At 49.7% G+C, this 17,487-nt stretch overlaps 1 protein-coding gene and 1 pseudogene across 3 annotated transcripts in view; one reads left to right on the forward strand and one right to left on the reverse strand.

Moving 5' to 3' along the window:
• Nucleotides 1-1,193: 1,193 nt before the first annotated feature.
• Nucleotides 1,194-1,734, forward strand: LOC102859898 (annotated as a pseudogene).
• A 5,630-nt stretch (nucleotides 1,735-7,364) lies between these two features.
• ANKS1A (ankyrin repeat and sterile alpha motif domain containing 1A) overlaps nucleotides 7,365-17,487 on the reverse strand; it is a 287,821-nt gene continuing 277,698 nt past the window's right edge. Inside the window, exons 17-24 of one of the 3 annotated variants that reach the window (XM_006882059.1) lie at nucleotides 16,813-16,977; nucleotides 14,466-14,591; nucleotides 14,134-14,205; nucleotides 13,898-13,984; nucleotides 12,846-12,983; nucleotides 10,038-10,208; nucleotides 8,986-9,083; nucleotides 7,365-7,522 (exon numbers count right to left, since the gene is read on the reverse strand). In XM_006882059.1, the coding sequence (XP_006882121.1) occupies nucleotides 7,519-7,522; nucleotides 8,986-9,083; nucleotides 10,038-10,208; nucleotides 12,846-12,983; nucleotides 13,898-13,984; nucleotides 14,134-14,205; nucleotides 14,466-14,591; nucleotides 16,813-16,977 (861 nt within the window). In that variant the 3' untranslated portion in view covers nucleotides 7,365-7,518. Of the gene's footprint in view, nucleotides 7,523-8,963; nucleotides 9,084-10,037; nucleotides 10,209-12,845; nucleotides 12,984-13,897; nucleotides 13,985-14,133; nucleotides 14,206-14,465; nucleotides 14,592-16,812; nucleotides 16,978-17,487 lie in introns of those variants that run through there. The other 2 variants (XM_006882058.1, XM_006882060.1) reach the window with 2 other exon arrangements.

A 17,487-nucleotide genomic window follows, 5' to 3' on the forward strand; every position in this document is an offset into this window, starting at 1 on the left:
TGGTTTCACAAGTAACCCTCTTGGCACCAGCAGACAGGAAATCAAAAGATGAATTGCATTAGGAAAGTCTGTTGTCAAGGTCCTCGCCAGAGTGCTAAAGAGCAACAATGTCAGTCTAGAGACTAAGTTGTGCCTGATCTAGTACATGTTCTTCGTAATTACTCACAATGCATCAGAGAGCTGGAAAGGGACCAAAGAGGACAGAAGAATTATTGATGCCTTTGAGTTGTGGTGCTGAAGAATATTGAATATACCAGGAACTCCCAAGAGAGCAAACAGGTCTGTCCTGGAGGGGGATGAAGCAAAGCTGCTCCTTGGAGGCAAGGATTTTGAGGATCTGTCTTACATACTCTGGGAATGTTGCCAGGAGGAACCAGTCCTTGGAGAAGGTAATCATGCTTGGAAGGGTGAAAGGTCAGTATATGAAAGACACCAGATAAGATGGACTAACACAGTAACTGGGGTAATGGGGGTAGGTGTGTCAGAATCAATGAGATTAGCTCAGGATAAGAGCAAGGTTCAGAGCTACCATGCATAGGGTCTCTATGAATCATAGTTGACTCAACGACACATAACCATAATAATGGGCATGTATTCTAGTAGCCTGTGTCCAGAGGAGCAATGACATGAGTTGACCAGAGCTTTCTCTTCCATAGTTTTTCTGCTAGGAAAGCAGGCCCTGGCCAGGGAGCAAAGGCATGTGAAGGTAATGAACCCTTAGTCTGGAATGTGAGATGCTCCTTCCATAATTTTCCAATTGTAATGTATGGTGGATTCAGAATCTCTAATTGGGAGTTAAATAACCCCTTGGTTTTTGTCTTCTCTTTGCTATTAGCTGGGTGGATAGTTATATGAAAACAATTTCCCTTGTCTTGGCTTGTTAAATTGTCAAGGCCCCTTTACAACAGAATATTTCATTGATACAAGTTGAGGGCTGGGCAGCTTAAGTGAAAGTAATTCTGTCAACAGCAATTTTGAAATCAGTCTGGACTCAAAGGCTTACACAACTGCCCAGGTCCAGCTGGTCCAGGAAGGTGGCTGAATCTTTCTGAATGTTTCTTTCTTATAAACAGACATGATAAAAGATTGTCACAGATTTAACTATCTCCCCCAAAACACCTGTATGTAATGATCCCCATGAGATGATAGACTATAAAGCTGTAAAAAGATTAGGGTGGTTATTTGTGTAGTGCATGGTGGGGGTAGGCCTGCGAGAGGAGTTGGACTCACTGTTATTGCAGCTGCTCCGGGACTTAGAAGAACTAGAGGCGAAGCGGGCAGCTTTGAATGACCGAGTAGGGGAGGGTTGGTTCTCGCTCTCCAAGGCTTGTTAGCCAAGGGTGCCAAGTCAGTGGGTCCTCTGCAGTATGCCTCCCACATGGAGCCCTGCTGTTGTGTCCACACTAGCGAGGCTCAGGACGGACTCCAGAGGCTGTGTGGGTGGTGAAGACGGCTAGTAGGAGACCCGAAGACGTGGTTCCACAAGAGCCAGCTCTGCGAAGACGAAAGGGCCTTTCTAAGACTCCACAGCCAGAGCCCTCAGCAGGTGCTCAGGATCCCCTGAACTGGTTTGGAATTCTGGTTCCTCAGAGTCTGCGACAGGCACAAACCAGCTTCCAGGAGGGCCTGCAGCTCTCTGCAGACATGGCCAGCCTCCAGATCCGCATCAGCTGGAACCAAAGGCAGTTCCAGGAACTCCAAGAGAAACTCAAACTTGAACCTGGTCCTGCCTGACTTGCATCCAGATATAGGGCCATGTGCACAGCTATTCTCAGACATGGTTACCTTACATCAGGCCTTTTTCTTTTATAGTTCCACTTAAGCTCCAAATATCCCCTGATCTTTGATCTTTTCAACTTTTTTAAATGTTACAGTTAAAAGCATTGCTTTTGAGATCCAAGATGGCGGCAGAGGCGGAGACAACATGGTGAGCTGCAGGAGCAGCGGACCACTTGGAACAGGGCCACTAGGGCCTTCTACAGACCTCTGTTTATTGATAATTGAACAGTTAAACAGTTTCAGTGAAGATTGAGGCTCAACAACAGGAATTCAAGGATTCCCAACAAGGAATGGGTGAGTCCCACAGCTCCCAACCCCCTCCTGCAGAGCCCACACCGCGCCACACTGCCGCAGCAGCTCCATGAGGCTCCCACAGCCGGAACCTATGGATTCCCTCACTCAAGATGGATGGTGGGCATCAGGCCTCCCCAAGACTGGTACAGCGGAGCCACCACACTGCCACAAAGTGGACTTGTTCTGGAGAGAATTCTTGGAGCCAAGATGCCGGAGGCAGAGGAAGTGGGCAGCCACTGGCCTCCTGCGTGCGAAATGAAGTGCGCCCGCCAGCCACCCATGCAGGAGATGACGCGTGTGTGTGTGGGGTGGCACTCAAGATGATGTGTGCCCCCGGGCCACCCGCACAGGAGATGACATGCGGGAGATGGTGCGCACCCACTGGCAGCCTGCACGGGGATGTGCACCCCGCCGCCTGCAGGTTTGGGTTTCCTTGGACAGGCCAGAGAAGATGATCACCAATACAATGGATTGTTGAAAGTCACTGTGAGTTGTCTGCTTGATGACACTTAAAAGTGACAGCATGTCCAAGAGGACCAACATCCTAAATGCACCACATATTTTGATCTGTTGAATGCTTCTGCCAGAAGCTGTTTAGACCTGTGGGGAGCCTGTTCACAATTCTCAGGTTTGCTCCCTTTCCTATAGGTAACCTTAACACTGAGTTTTACTTCAGACCTGACCCCAAACCCAGTGCCAGTGACAAAAAAGAAATACAACTGCCAGCTAAAGAAGCAAAGGAGGATGGAGCCTCTGGGTTCAACCAGCCATCCCCACTGGACCCCCTGGGAAAACACTTTGCAGTCCAGAGGGGAGCAAATGACAGGAAAATATCTTCTAACAGAACAAGAAGGCAAGCAGCCTTAACCCAAGATTACCAATCAAGTGTCCTCCCTTTCCCCCTTCACATCAACACTCCTGTTCAGCATGAAGAAGCCAGAGAGTCTGCATCCAGTTTCCAAATGAATAAGACAGTTGGTTTAAATACCATTGGAAAATGCTTATCATTCCCCTGTAGCATGTGGTCCCCACTGGATCCTTTTCATTTCCTTCACCTGCTCCCCCCACCAACCAATTTCTGCAGCTCTGCAACTACATCCCTGCCCATCCTCACCCTTCTGCCCCCAACCCTCGCCTCCCTGTACTCCCAATATGTTTTCCCCAATAAAATAAAAAAAAAATTAAAAAAATTTTAAAAAGTATTGCTTTAAAACCACTTCTTGTCCTATATTCTCATATGATATATTCAGTAGGGCAAGTGCAAGGCAAGATCTTCATCTTTATGAAGAGAAGCTGCTTCTTCAATAAATCAGCTGCAGGAAGAATAAATGTTTTGAGTTCACTGGTTTATTAAAATTTATATAAAGACAAAGTCATGTAAAATTAACAGAGTAAGACAATGTGATAGTAATAAACAAAAATACCTAAGTAGATGGGGGGGGAGATTAGGGTGGAATATGAAACCCCTCCATCTCAACCCAGCTCTAATCTGATGTAAGGGGTGTTCCCCTAGGGTGTGGTTTGTAGGAACTTCTACCTTACTGAGATAAAAAGAGGAGGAAAGCAAACTGAGCTGGGGGTACTCTAGACTTGAGTCTATGCTCAAGAAAGTGCCTTGAGATTGAGGAAGGTCTGAGAGGCTAAAGTAAACGAGAACTTCCCTCCACGCCTGACACAGTGGGCCTTCCCCGAGAGGTGACATCCTCAACTTGGATATCTGACCTTCTAAATGGTAAGAGTACTTCTTAAAGCCGCTCACTTGTGCTTTCTCTGTTAAAGCAGCACCAAGAGAGCTCTAGTAACCTAGTGGGTAATGAGTTGTGCTACCAACCCTAAAGCAGGGGTTTTGAATCCACCAGCTGGTTCGAGGGAGAAAGATGGGCAGTCTCATCCTGTGTGATCTATAGCCTCTGAAAACCCACTGTAGGGTGAGCTGAGTTGGTTCTGACTGTACTGCAGATAACTAAGAGAGATAACTAAGACAGAGGCTTGATGAGATGGTTATATGTAACATTTATAGCAAGGTTTAGAGTACACGAGCAGGTGCTTAAGGAATGACGGGACAGTTACCATCCGCACTTCCTTTCTCCTAGCCACCCGGCTTCCTGGGATGTCTGCCCTCTGACCATCTACTGACCTTTGACTGATGGCTTCATAGAGGGACCTACCTGTGTTAGTCTGAAGCTTCCACAACAAACTAAGTTCTTTATGGAAGAAAGTGTTCTTCAGCTCGAGGGCCACATGCTGCCTTGTGCACAGAGGGCACAAGGTGTTTGTGGAGTGGCTCAGGATGCAGAGGTGATATTGATGGCCCTGTGCCAGTAATTAGAATGTGGCCCGTTTGGTATTTAGAACAAGATGCTCCTAAGAACAAGAGTTCTGTTGTGTGTCCCACGGAGTCAGAACCTTCGGTGGGTTTTCTGGGGCAGTAAAGAACATTGGAGGAGACTGCCCATCTGTCTTCCACAGAGCAGCTCGTGGCTTCAAACTGCATGCCTCTGGGTTGTCAGCCTCCTTACCACTGAGCTACCAGAGGTCTCGCAAGAGAGTTCTAGATGGCAGAAATCCTAACCATGCCATCCCATCATTTCCACCTAAAGCCCACACTTCTGCCAGAAAACAATCCCAAAAGACTTCAACTCAACAAAGATGCCAAGAAAGAAGGTTGGTTTCATGTCGCTTTCATTTATTAATTCAGTCTGTCTAAGTTGTACAGTTATGAAAATAACAAAACCAAAGCTGGAAGCCCAGGAATATTTACACTCTCTCTTGTGTAGTGAGGTCAGTCTATGTTGTTGCACAGATTGGTTATGTTTGGTACCACAAGATGTTTATAATCCAGACAAAATTGGACCGATTAACAATTATATGTACAGTAAAATAAAAGGGGAAGTCATTCAAGTATCAAAATACAGAGACAAAGATTAAATAACATTTTTATTACAATTCAGTCCCACTGCCAGACCGTCAGCAACAACATTCTTGTGATCTATGTCTGACAGCCATTCTGCTGGCCAGGGCATCTTGAGGGGCTGGAAGAGGGGCTGAGAGCAGACTTGCTTTCTAAACTCTTGCTGACTGCAGTGATGATGCGGCCTGCTCAGACCCACGGCTTCTCACAGAACTAGAATATGATGCAAGAGGCCCAAGAGGGATGCAAACTATTGCAGATGCAGAGCCGGTCAGAGGAGAATCCCGCTTGCTCAGACCCACGGCTTCTCACAGAACTAGAATATGATGCAAGAGGCCCAAGAGGGATGCAAACTATTGCAGATGCAGAGCCGGTCAGAGGAGAACCCCGCTGCTCAGAGCAGCAGGCAAGCAGAAGAGAAAGGAACAGGCCAGCGAGGATCCTGCAGCGGGCAGGTAACTGACCCGTTTTAAACTTCCCACCTAAGTGGGCTCCTTCACAGTTCAGAAACAGCAACAGTGTCTGCCACAGGGCCTCACCTGCACGGACAGAGGTGTTCAAGGTGTCAAAGGGTTTTTGCATGTGCAACTTATCCTTATGCTACATTGGTGGTGCCCAGAGGGGGAAGTACCTGCCCTGGGACAGGACTACAGAACAAAGTCCAGTTACTTCCTTTCTTCAAAGCTCAGAAATAAACCAAACAAACCCAAAGCCAGAGCAGACTCACCAAGGTTTTCCAATATGAAAATACCCTGAATAAATAAAGATATAGCAGCTTCAAGGGGAGAAAAAGCATACCTATGATTGAACAACAAAAACCAGCTTTGACTCATTGTAGTGTCTATACAGAGCTTCCTTTTGGGACCTACCACTTACAACAAAGGCTCCTCAGACAAGAAGCGTCCTCCTCTGGGAGGGAAAAAGGGCATCGGTGTCTACCCTGAAGCACAAGTAGAACAAAGAACCTTAGATGTCAACTCTTGGAGCAAAGCAAGGGCTGGACCAGTAGCTAATGGGAATCCTCAGGTCCTGAAAGGAGCAGAATGTGAAGTTACACTTGAAGGTCTCAAGGCCACGATTTAGTACCATGAAGTGCAGGATGACCTACTCAGCTGTGCCAGAAGCCAAGGGCCTGGCCTCAGCCAGCAGAGACCAGCCTGCTTCCCATTTCTGCCCCAAGAGCAGCTTCCCTGCACACACACCAACATGGAGTTTCATCATTTTTGCTGGAAAAGAGAAGTGCAGCCGAGACGTGAAAGATACACCCTGGGACCGATGAACGGCGCCAATATAGTGTGAGGTCTGCTCAAGTACCTACAGGAAGAGCTGCCTGCTCCTCTCTGCAGCCCTGCAGTTACTCGGCTCTGACACTCAGACCACAGAACTGACACCAGGTGGAAGAATACAACTAGAATGAGAAAGAAAGCAAGCCAGCAGGAAAGTTGAAGCAGCAGCAACAGAGTACCCAAATGCCAGCCTGCCCTGAAGGCCACATCAGGGAAGAGTCAAATCGACTGTCACCTTATTCAGCCTTTTTGACCACTAAAACCAGGGATGAACATGTGTATTTCAGCCCCGCAGCTGAGAACCATCAGACCAGTAATTCAGAGAATCAAAAGAAACCCTAATCACATAGGCCTAATCAGACAAATCATGAGCTGGCAAGCAGCACTCATAGCTGACCCATTAATGCCCCAAACAAAGCTGCTTGTTCTCTGACAACACAGGCAGTGTGATGCCAACATAGAGCTTGTGGCCAGCCCACTGGGTGAGTGATTAGAGGAGGTCAGGCAACTGGGGAGGCCCAGAGAGCCCCAGACTCTGGCTACAAACCATGCCGTACCCTTCTCCACCTGGCCACCAGGCCGTCACGTCAGAACGCAGACCTGGACTGGAGCCTTGGCTTGTGCCGAGGCCCCTCTCAGGCTGGGTTCATACTGAAGAGGTCGTGTCCTGCTATTTATGGGACAAGAGGCTGCTCAGTTTGTAAAGATGACATCTAGGTTGGTGGGGATTGAAAAGCAGACTAACAAATCTCCTTAGTTTTGTCCCTTGAGCCTGTTCTTTCCAACTCACCCATAGACCTCGACCCTCTCCTCAGACCTACCAGACCTCACGAGAGCCCACCCTGAGGACAGTGGGCTGGGCAGACTGTCCTCGGAGCCAATCTCATTTCCCGGTCCTCTGACTGACCTTAGGATCTTTTGTCTAAAGACTGGCAGTTTGACCTAGAGGTTTGAACCAAGTGTTAAAAGTTCATTGTTGGTGGGTTGTTAAATTTTTTTTTAATATACTTTTTTTTGTTTTTTTTCTATTTAAAAAACTGTGTCCTGGACAAGTTGCTTCTTGGCTCTCTGGAGGTCATCTCGTCTGCTACACCTGGTGGCACAGGCACAGGCCCGCGGCTGAGGAGATGCTGCAGGCGGAGCATGGGCCTGGGTCTTCAAAGCTGCAGGGAGACGGTGGTGGTGGCGGCGGTGGAGCCTGTGCCCCTACAGCTAGGTTTCCGTGGCACAGTGTGGTTCCTCAGTGGCTCAGCTTGGCAGAGGCAAACACAACGGGGGAGGAAAGGGTTAACCAAAGGGGCCTTCACAAGGTGGAGGAGAGGAATCTAAAAGAAGATACACAGCGAGACAGAAAGTCCCTCACCGCCTCCCGAGTGTCCTGTGTGGTCTGGCCCGAGCGCCCAGGCTATGCTGATACTGCTTCAGGCTCGGGATGTCCCTCTGAAGGCACGTGGATGCACAGACAGGCAGGAGACTCACCCTGGTGCACCAACTCGGGTTTGAACTCTGAAGTAATTGCTTACTGGCTTTTCAACTGGACTCGGCCACATCTGCACTGCTTCCTACTAGAATTGCTCTTGCCTGTCCCTTGTCAGCTCTGCTGACCCGCCCGCCCACACTGGAGAATGCGAGGTTTCTTCAGACTCGACTCCATGAGCTGCTCTGGAGCAGCAGCCTCTCCTCTCCAAGGTCAGGGGAGGCAAAGGGAAGATGACCAGGGCAACGACCAGGATGGCTGCCTACATTTGACCCCACACCATGGAGAAGGGTCAGGAGGGCTGGGAGGACAATGGAAGCTGCTGAGCCCAGGCCCCTGACCTATAGTGCCTCGCTCTGTGAGGGAAGGAGGTACACCTTGTACAGGGGTACACAACCTGCATGAGTCATGACACAGGCTTCACACTCCAGAGCTGGGCCCCAGGCCTGCCAAACCATGTGACTCAATGGTAGATACATGAGGGAGCAGACACGTTAGCCCATTTTCCTGGAGTGAGTGACTCAAGCTCAGCTGCCTTTGATGTTGAGATGCTCAGAGCCCCTTCTTTGGAGGCCTGACACCTCCCTGGACCCTCACAGCAAGCAGTCTGGCCAGCCACATCACTGGGCCCCAGGACTCATGGACCTAACCATGAAGGGAGGCCAGCACCTTAGAGCGGAGGAGAGGGGTGGGGCTACAGCCGCTGGGAGCGGGGTGGGGGTTCTGGCACTGGGTGGTCACAGTGGTTGGTTTTGTCAGGAAAAGTGAAAACAGCGCTTGGCAGCTGCACCCAGCTATGGACCAGTGGAGAAGCACAGGAGGAGGAGAGCCGAGAGCCCGGCCCGGCCTGGCGGGGATCATTCTCGGTGCGACTTGGATTCTGCTCAAAAGCTGCCCTGCCCCCTCAGGATTCACAGTGCTGGCCCGCAGAGGCCTCCTGGGCACAGTGGAGCCCTTCAGCCCTCCTGGTGCCCACACCTCGAAGGCAACTCACCCCCTCAAGCTGTCCTCAGCTCGAGGAGGAGAATTCACAGTGCTCGGTGGGGTTGGTACAGCGTTGGTAGCGTACAGTGTCTAGGGCTGCTGCCCAGGAGGAGAGCAGACCTGGTGAGGGTGGGACCTTGGCGTCAGCAGCTGAAAGGAGAGAGTGGAGAAGAGCAGAAAGACCGGAGGGCAAAGGCACAGTGAGACTAGTGGAGACAGGGAGTGGGCTGTTTTAGAAGATAGTGGTCTCATACTTGGTGCTGAGGCTCCGCTTAGAGTCTGGTTTTGGGTCCACCACCCAGGAGACACTGGCGTGAGACTGGGCATCTTGGTCCGCATCAGGTGGTTCCAGCTGCCAAACAAGGAAGAAGGGCAGAGTGAGGACGCTTTGTGCCAGGCCTGGGAGGCGCACAGAGTCCAGCATGCCCCACCCTGTCCAGGCCTCGCTGGCGCTGACAGCCAACAGCTGGCAGCCCTTGTTCTCCTCAGCCAGGAAGCCACTGGCTAAAGGAAGGGTGTCTTCCTCTCTGGAACCACGGGAGGGCCCCGCTTCAGGGCCTCATCAGGGGCAATTTCTAAAAACTGCTCTATTAGAAGAGCCGCTGCTCTACCGGGGCACCCTGCTTTAAGCTCCAAACCTGAAGGACCAGGAGGAGGGGTCTGTGAGTGCTCAAGAGATTCCCCTGTTGTAAGCCCACAGCAATCACCCCAGACCTCTGGTGAGGACACAGCAGAGAAACAGAGGGCGGAAGCACAGACAGATGGGCAGGGCGTCTTGGGGGACAGGAAGAGAATGCCACACAGGGCAGCACAGCAGAGAGAGAGTCACAGAGAGCTCACGGTCACTTCAGGGAGACGGACACACACACAGCAGGAGGTGTAAAGACCTTGACTCCAGAACTAACAGACGGCAGCGGTAGGTAAGAAGGACGATGGGTGGTGCAGGTGTGACAGTAACAACAGCGACTATCGGGGGGCAGCGGCACCTGGGGTGCAGAGCAAAGCAGACACAGACACAGGGACGACGTTACAGGGGCTGGCCTGGGGGTACTCTCTGCAGCCCCATGACAGCCTGGTCTTGGATGGAGCCCAGCAAGGGAATGGAGTGGGGAAAACAGAGGTGGACAGCTGCCCACTGCATGTTTGAGGGGCTGGTGCCTCCCATGGTGAGGGTCTCAGTGGGGTCACTAATTACAAGGCTGTTCCCGAGGAGCCAGCTATCTGCAATGAGAAGATCTGTGCTGTGTCCATCCCAAGCCCTGAAGCCCTCAAGTCCCCCGGGGGTGTAGGGTGGCGGCTCACGTACTGCTGACTTCCTCATGCCAGCTCGAGGCTTAGGCACCGGTTTTGAAGATTTCGTTTCAATCATATCAGTGGCGGTGGCTCCCATCGGCCTGGACTTCTGGGCCTGCAAGGCCAGCTGATAGGCCACCTCGAATGCCTGACCCAGTGTCAGGATGATCTCGTACGTCAGGTTCTGGGAGGAAGCAGAGCACAGAGCTAGCAGATGGGCTGTAGGAGCAGATGTGCCCCTTCTAACCCCCACTTCCCTTGCACCCTGCACAGGCACAGGCAGCACGCGGACAGGTAACAGGCCTGAGTGCAGTCCACTGCTGGAACACGTGTACTGAAAGTTCAGGTCTGTTCCAACACAATCGATTCACTAGGGGCAATGCAAGCCTGACACTCAGCTTCTGCTCCCTCATGCTCAATCTGAGCCACAGGAGGGGGATTCCAACACCACAGTGCTGAACCCCTGGGGACACACACAGGGCTCACCCCAGAGGACACATGTTACACGTCAGCAGCACATCTAGATCAGATCTGTGGGACCTCAGCGCCCTCCCGCCACCCCTTCATGATGGCCTCCCTCCCTCTGACCTCTCCTTCTTTCCTGTAAAGTCTTATTTTGTGTCTGCCCCTCTCTCTCCCTTGTGCACACAGCTAGTGGTCATGGCAGGCACACAGATGCACATGTTTACAAGCAAACCTCAGACCTTTTCTAGGTAAAGTGCCATTTAGTATTGTAGTTTGGTATTTCTTTACCATTTCAATGTGAACAAAGTGGCACTGTTGTTGCTGTTGTGCACTGCAGAGTTGGAACCGACCCATAGCTGACCGTCCGGCGGGTTTTCAGAGGCAGTTAATCACAGCAGAGGAGACTGCCCATCCTGCTCCTGCAGAGCAGCTGCTGGCCTTGAACCACGTGCCTTCAGGACTGCAGCACAGCTTCTTGCCAGTAGGCCACCAGGGCTCCGTAAAATTGTACTGTTACTTTTTTGGGGGGCTTTTTAAAAAAAAGATTTCTATATTTTTAAAAAATACATCACTGACAAAAAAAAATAAGTATCTTGAGTACTGTGTTGTTCCATTTCTTCATACCCTAGGGTATTTACTGTGTGATTTTTCACAGCATATTGATTTTTAAGACATATGTTGTGTTACAGCAGAATTAACCAGACATGGAACATGGTAGTTTGATGTAAGTAAGGTGCTCTAGTGGCGCCCAAAGGCCAGACCTCAGGGCAGCACGGAGCCCATGTCCCCTCCTGTGGGCAATGTATGCAAAGGGAAGCTCCCATGGCCTGCGGCACCCGGAGTGCAGCCTGAGCAATAATCTGAGAGAAGAAAATAAACTGCCAAGGAGATCATGGTTACTCCCAGGAGAAAAGCTAAGCCATTTTAGGAACTACCCAGCTGGTTTAAAATTAGAAAAGGAGTGTATCAAAGCTGTATCCTTTCTCCACATCTGTTCAATCTGTATGCTGAGCAAATTACTCGAGAAGCTAGACTTTATGATGAAGAATGTGGCATCAGGATCAGAGGAAGACTCTTCAAGAACCTGAGTTATACAGATGACATAACCTTGCTTGTTGAAAAAGAGGAAGACTTGAGGTGCTTGCTACATCTCAACATCAAGAAGACAGAAATCTTCACCACTGGGAAAAAAGGCAACATCATAATAGATTTAAAAAGAGTGCAGTTGTCAATGATTTCATTTTACTTGGATCCATAATCCCTGATACTAGCCATGCAGAAACCAAAAGACATGTTGCACTGGGAAAGCTGCTGCCAAGGATCTCTCTCTCTCTAAAGTTCTAAAGAGCAAGGATGTCAGTTTAAAGACTAAGGTGCATCTGGTCCAAGCCATGGTAGCGTCAGTTGCTTCCTATGTATCTGAAAGTTGAACAATGACTAAGGATGACAGAAGAAAAATTGATGCCTTTGAATTGTGGAGGTGAAGAGTACTGAATATACCGAGAGCTGCCAAAAGAACAAATCTGCTGTGAAGGAAGTACAACCAGAGTGCTCCTGAGAGGCAAGGAAGGTGAAACTTTGTCTCACCTACTTTGGGCATATTTTCAGGAGGAAATTATGTCTTTGGAGAGAGACACCAGGCTGGAAAAATAGAGGTTCAACAAAAGAGAAGAAAACTCTAATAAAACCAAATGGATTGACACAGTGCCTTCTACAGTGGGCTGAGCAGGACAGGTCGTGGGGATGCTGCAGGATTGGGCAAGTTCAGATCTGCTCACAGGGTTGCTGTGACTTGCAGTCGACGTAATGGCATCTACCAGGAACAGGAGCAACCAACCATCTCAGCTCTGGTGGTGTAGTGTGTACGGAAGTGTACTGCCAATCCAACAGCTAAAAGTACATTGGATAATGTCTTCTTGTGTGATTTACAGCCCAGGAAAACCTGCAGGACGGTTTGACTTAATGTGGATGGGATGGGGTGAGATCAGATGATGGCAGCCCAGGTGAAGGTCTGGGAACTAGAATCACAGGGAGTTGAGGGATTGAGGCCTTACTAGACTCAGGAAATATTCAGTAAGGAGCTGGAAAAACTTCTGTCACAAACTCCTAGACAAGCTACTTCCTTCCCTTTATGTTTTAGTCCTGTCATTGCAGGAAGGGGACCTGGCGTGATGACTACAAAGGTTTCACTACTAAGTGTGGACTAGGTGCCAGGTCAGCTATGTCCTGCCATCTCGGCTGCAGGGCCCACTCGGCGCCTCATCAGGACAGACACTCTCCAGGCTTGCAGACTCTGCTACTTCCTCATCTCAGAGAAGGGATCCAGAGCCCATCTGAGCCCCAGAACTCCACCTACCACATCCACTGTGCTGAAAACATGGCAGTAGTGGTGACTGGTCTGCAGGTCCTTGGTAATGTAGGCAAAGGTACAGAGGTCCTCTGGGTCCTGGGCGGCACAGGAAATGTTCCGGATCTCGTGCTCCGCGATGACATTCTGCAGGGAAAGCAGTGTTCTGGAATTTCTCTGGCTCGTGGTCCCCTCAGGCCTGCCCCTCTGCCTCTGACACTACTCACCCAACTCTCACTAACACTACCTTTCTTTGTCCCATCTTGGACCAGTAAGCCAAATACAACTTTTCTTTTCCTTTTTGATGGAATTAGGGACTGTCTAACATTGCATTTCCGAGGTCTCTACCCTTGACCACTGCAACTGAGGGAACAGATGATTCATCCTTTCACTAGCTCTTTATAGGAACGTCTACTTTCCAGGGAGTGGCAGGGGCAGGGGCAAGAGGTGGCAGTGGAAAGGATCTCAGGAACAGGTGACAGAAGTTACATGTGGTGAGCTCTCTGCCCATTAAGGGAACTCTTCTATTGAAGGAGGGAGCTCTTAAGGCCTAGTGGATAGGGAGCTGAGCTGCCAACTCAAAAGCAGGTGGTTCGAATCCACCAGCTACTCTGAGAGAGAAAGATGAGCAATCTCCTCCTGGACCATTTACAGCTTTTGAAAGCCCGCTGAAGGGTCAGTTATGAGTTGGTTCCAACTCAACGGCATACAACAACAACAACAACAACAACAACAAACCATAGAAGGACTGAGTGCAGGTCAGCGAGGTCAACACTAAGGAGGATGACCAGCAGTCAAGTTTGGGGTAGGGGTGGGGGGAACAGCGGATAAAGGCAGGGATCCAGATAAATAGATGAGATGAACAGATTAGAGATCAGGACCTGGGCTAAATGGTGGGAATGGAGAGTAAGAAAAGGGGCCTAGAAACATTCTGAGGGAAGAAATTTATCTGGTGGAAATAAGGGATGGGGAGAGGGCACCAGGGTCACTTGTCCTGGAGCCCCACGGCCCTGACATGAAGTGGGTCCCACTGCCCACAACAGTCCTTGTGAGAAACATACCTTGTTAGAGGCATCGATGAACTTGACACCTTTATACGTGATGGATAAGACGATGGTGGGGATCTTCTTCATGTGCTCGGTAGATTTCTATAGGAAAAAATTATGGCCCTACTTGGACTCCACAGGCCCTGTCCCTCGTCCACCCTCACACAGAAGGCTGCAGCTGGTGTGCTCATTCAGTGTTGCCATCAAGCCTGCCCACCCCATCCCACCCATACACACCACAGCCAGCCTACCCGCATCTTGGCACAGGCATCTTGTGTGGATTCTGTCCCTCGAAGATCTTTGATCAGCATGGAGCCCAGATACTATGGGGTAAGCAGTGGAGTTAGGACACCTGCATTCCCACACAATAAACCAGGGCCAGCCACAGTCAGGAAGCTTCCTCTCCCAGTATCAATCCTTTCTCTTGACCTGACAGGGAGGCCTCTATTTCCTCTAATCCTATCCACAGACCTCCACCCTTTGCCCTCTCACTACCAGGAGAGTCTGAAGAGAACAGAGTGGCACTAGGAAGGGATTGGAAGCAGATAGGCCGATTGTGCCAGCACAGCAGGGGGCAACTCACATTGGCTTCATAACCACAGGACTCGAAGATGAGTTTCTCTGGTTGGTGATGCCAACTTTGCACAGGGGCATATGGTGCGGCCAGGCTGGGGGGACGGAGGGTCAACTTGGCCTCCTGGTGTTCCTCCTGCAAGACACATAGAGTAAGATTCCCACTGCCCACTGCAGAGGAGTTTATGGTTGGGAAGTCAGGGAGGCAAACAATTCAAACGCAACAGAGATGCTGCCACACCAGAGCAAAGGGCAAAGGCTGCTGAGCAGAGAAGCAGGAACCAGCTCCCTAACAGGAAGCCTCTGTCAGGGCGTGCTCAGGAGAAAAGTGGCACGATGGTCTTAAAAGAAAAAGGGAAATGAACTCAGTGGAAAGAGCAGAGTCAACGTGGGGAAGTGCAAGCTGGTGAATATTGCTCAAGATTAAAGAATGAAGGTAGAGCCAGCAGGAGCCAGACCGCAAGAAGCATCAGTAGGGACTGTGGATCTAATCTCAGAGGCTGAGAAGTCATGAGTCAGTAAACTGTCCCTGTCTAGAAATGATTGTAAATGGACCTTTCTGGTAATAGCTAAGGGGCAAAGGAGGTAATTGTAGTCCAGTGAGAGATGATGAGGTCCTTAACTAGGACCCTGGCAGAAGGAATGGAAAGGAGAGAAAAGCAATGAGCACAGGTCTTCTCAACATAGAGCAAATAAACTACTAGACAGATAACAGTTTAAAATTCATGACTGTGCATCTAAGGGAAATTGCAGAGGGCAGAGATGAGAAATGCAAATCAAGAGAAAAAGCAAGACTGAAGCTAAAGTTTGCTTTAGAAGGATGGAGGACACTGGCCCGAACTGTGTCTAACAGACCGAGATGGCAGCCATGAGCCAAGGCCTGGGCTGAGGGCAAGTCACAAGGGCCTTGCTGGGCTGGAGGCCCTGGAACCGGTGGGCTAGTCAAGATGAATGTGTGATTCTTTCCAGTTGTGCCAGCAGTGGGCTGCAGAAACAAGAATGGAGTCTGACCCAGGCTGAAGCTTTGTTAGCAGGAGGAGCAAAAGGATGTAGAAAAGGAGGCAGTTCCAGCAAAGAATCAGAGTAAGAGAGAACAGATGGCCAGCAGAGGACTGAGCGATGGAGAGCAAATGGGCTGTAAGGGACGAGCAAGGAAGGGCCTAGAGTAGCTCGGCAGGGTCCTGTGGTTGCAGAAGGGTGGAGCTCAACTTTTGAAGACTGACAAGTCGAGGTGATAGAAGATGCGGGGGTGGCCTGAGCAGCCAGCAGGAGATGTATAAGTTCCCAAGAAATATGAGGAAGAAAACCTACAGACTGGGAAAAAACATTTGGCAATACCATTTCAAATCAGGGTCTCATATCAAAAGTTTACAGAATCCTACAGGGTATCCACAAAAAAAGACCAACAACACAATTACAAAATGGGCAAAAGTTATGGAAAGACTTCTCACAGAGGAAGATGTCAGATGGTAAACAGATACATAAAGAAATGCTCAAAATCACTGGCAATAAGAGAGATTAAAATCAAAACCACAATGAGATACCATCTCACTCCAGTAGTAAAGACAAAGTTTAAAAGGACAGCAAGTAATTAATGTTGGAGAGGATACGGAGAGATAGGAACGCTTATACACTTGGTGGGACTGCAACATGGTACAACCATTATGGAAGCCAGTTTGGCATTTCCTCAAAAAGCTGAACACAAAAATTCAATATGACTCAGCTATTCCACTGTTTGGAATATACCCAGAGAAAATTAGAACTGAAACACAAATGGAGATTTGTTGTACATCAATGTTTATAGCAGTATTATTCACCATTGCAAGAACATGGAAAGAGTCCAGATATCCAACCACAACAGAATGGATTGAGAAATTCTGGCACATTCACACGATGGAATACTAAGCAGCATGTAGGAGCAATGATTTTGAAAATCAATACCTAGCTTGTGAGGGACTATAGAGCATTATGCCAAGTGAACTAACTCAGTTCCGTAAGGACAAATACTGTATAAGACCATGACCGTAGAACGAGTATGAGGATCCAGTTGGGGGGAAAAGGTAGGGGCAGAGGGGTAAGGATGGGTGAGCGGGGGAGGGAGGTAAATCACAGAGTTGTGCAATTTGATGGGTAGAGGGAGGGGTGGGTGAAGGAAATGGGAAAGATCTGGCATGAAAAACAAGGTACATGAACTTTGTAAGTAAACTGGAATAAAATAAAGAAAAGAAAAAGAGAAATATAAGGAGTCTGGCATGAGGACACAGAGGCTGGGGTGGGCGTGAGAAGGGGAGCAGCAGGGTCCCTGGATGGATCTGGGAATGAGATGGATACACATCCATAGTCCCCCTCCTGCCCACCTGGATTCTGAAGCGCTCCGCTCGCGAGTGTACCAGCGGGTCGTGGAGGCTGTCATGCCGTCTCCTGCCTGTGTCCCCTGGGGGGAGCAGCAGGTCCGCTGACCGGCCAGTGCAAGAATCATTCTGGCTCAGGGGGGACGACGTCTGGGAAAGCAAATCCTGGCACTGTAGTGGGGAGAGATCCAGGAAACACTTGGGTCATATGGGCCCAGGCCCGGGCAGCAGCATCGGGGGTGGTGGGGTTGGGCTGCAGTGTAGACTGAGGGGAAGGCACGGCCGCAGAGAGCCTGTGGGGCGCAGCCTGGTTACAATCAAAACCATCCAATTCTGTTGGAGCCTCGCTCTACCCACACAGATCTGAGGGAGCAGCCACCACGAGCACCTGCAGCTTAATAACGCGCTCCATGGGCCACAGCTGTATAGGCAAAGGGCAGTTAGAGGGCTGGTAAAACCACTTCTAAATTTATCAAAGATAAAACCACCCTACAGAATTTGTGATACAGATTTCTGGCACCCACAGACAAGTCCCAAACTGTTCTGTAAGAAAATACTTGGCCTGTTAGTTTGCCACTGCCATAAAGCCAGAAGACAAATACTCATATTTGAATGTCAACTGATGTTTGGTTTCTGGGCCTCAGACTTCTCCCGTGTAAAAAGGAGGTAAAATCACTCCCA

This window comes from Elephantulus edwardii, unplaced genomic scaffold (genome assembly GCF_000299155.1).
Source record: "Elephantulus edwardii isolate Elephantulus edwardi_28Jun2011 unplaced genomic scaffold, EleEdw1.0 scaffold00017, whole genome shotgun sequence".
Classification (NCBI taxonomy): Eukaryota; Metazoa; Chordata; class Mammalia; order Macroscelidea; family Macroscelididae; genus Elephantulus; species Elephantulus edwardii.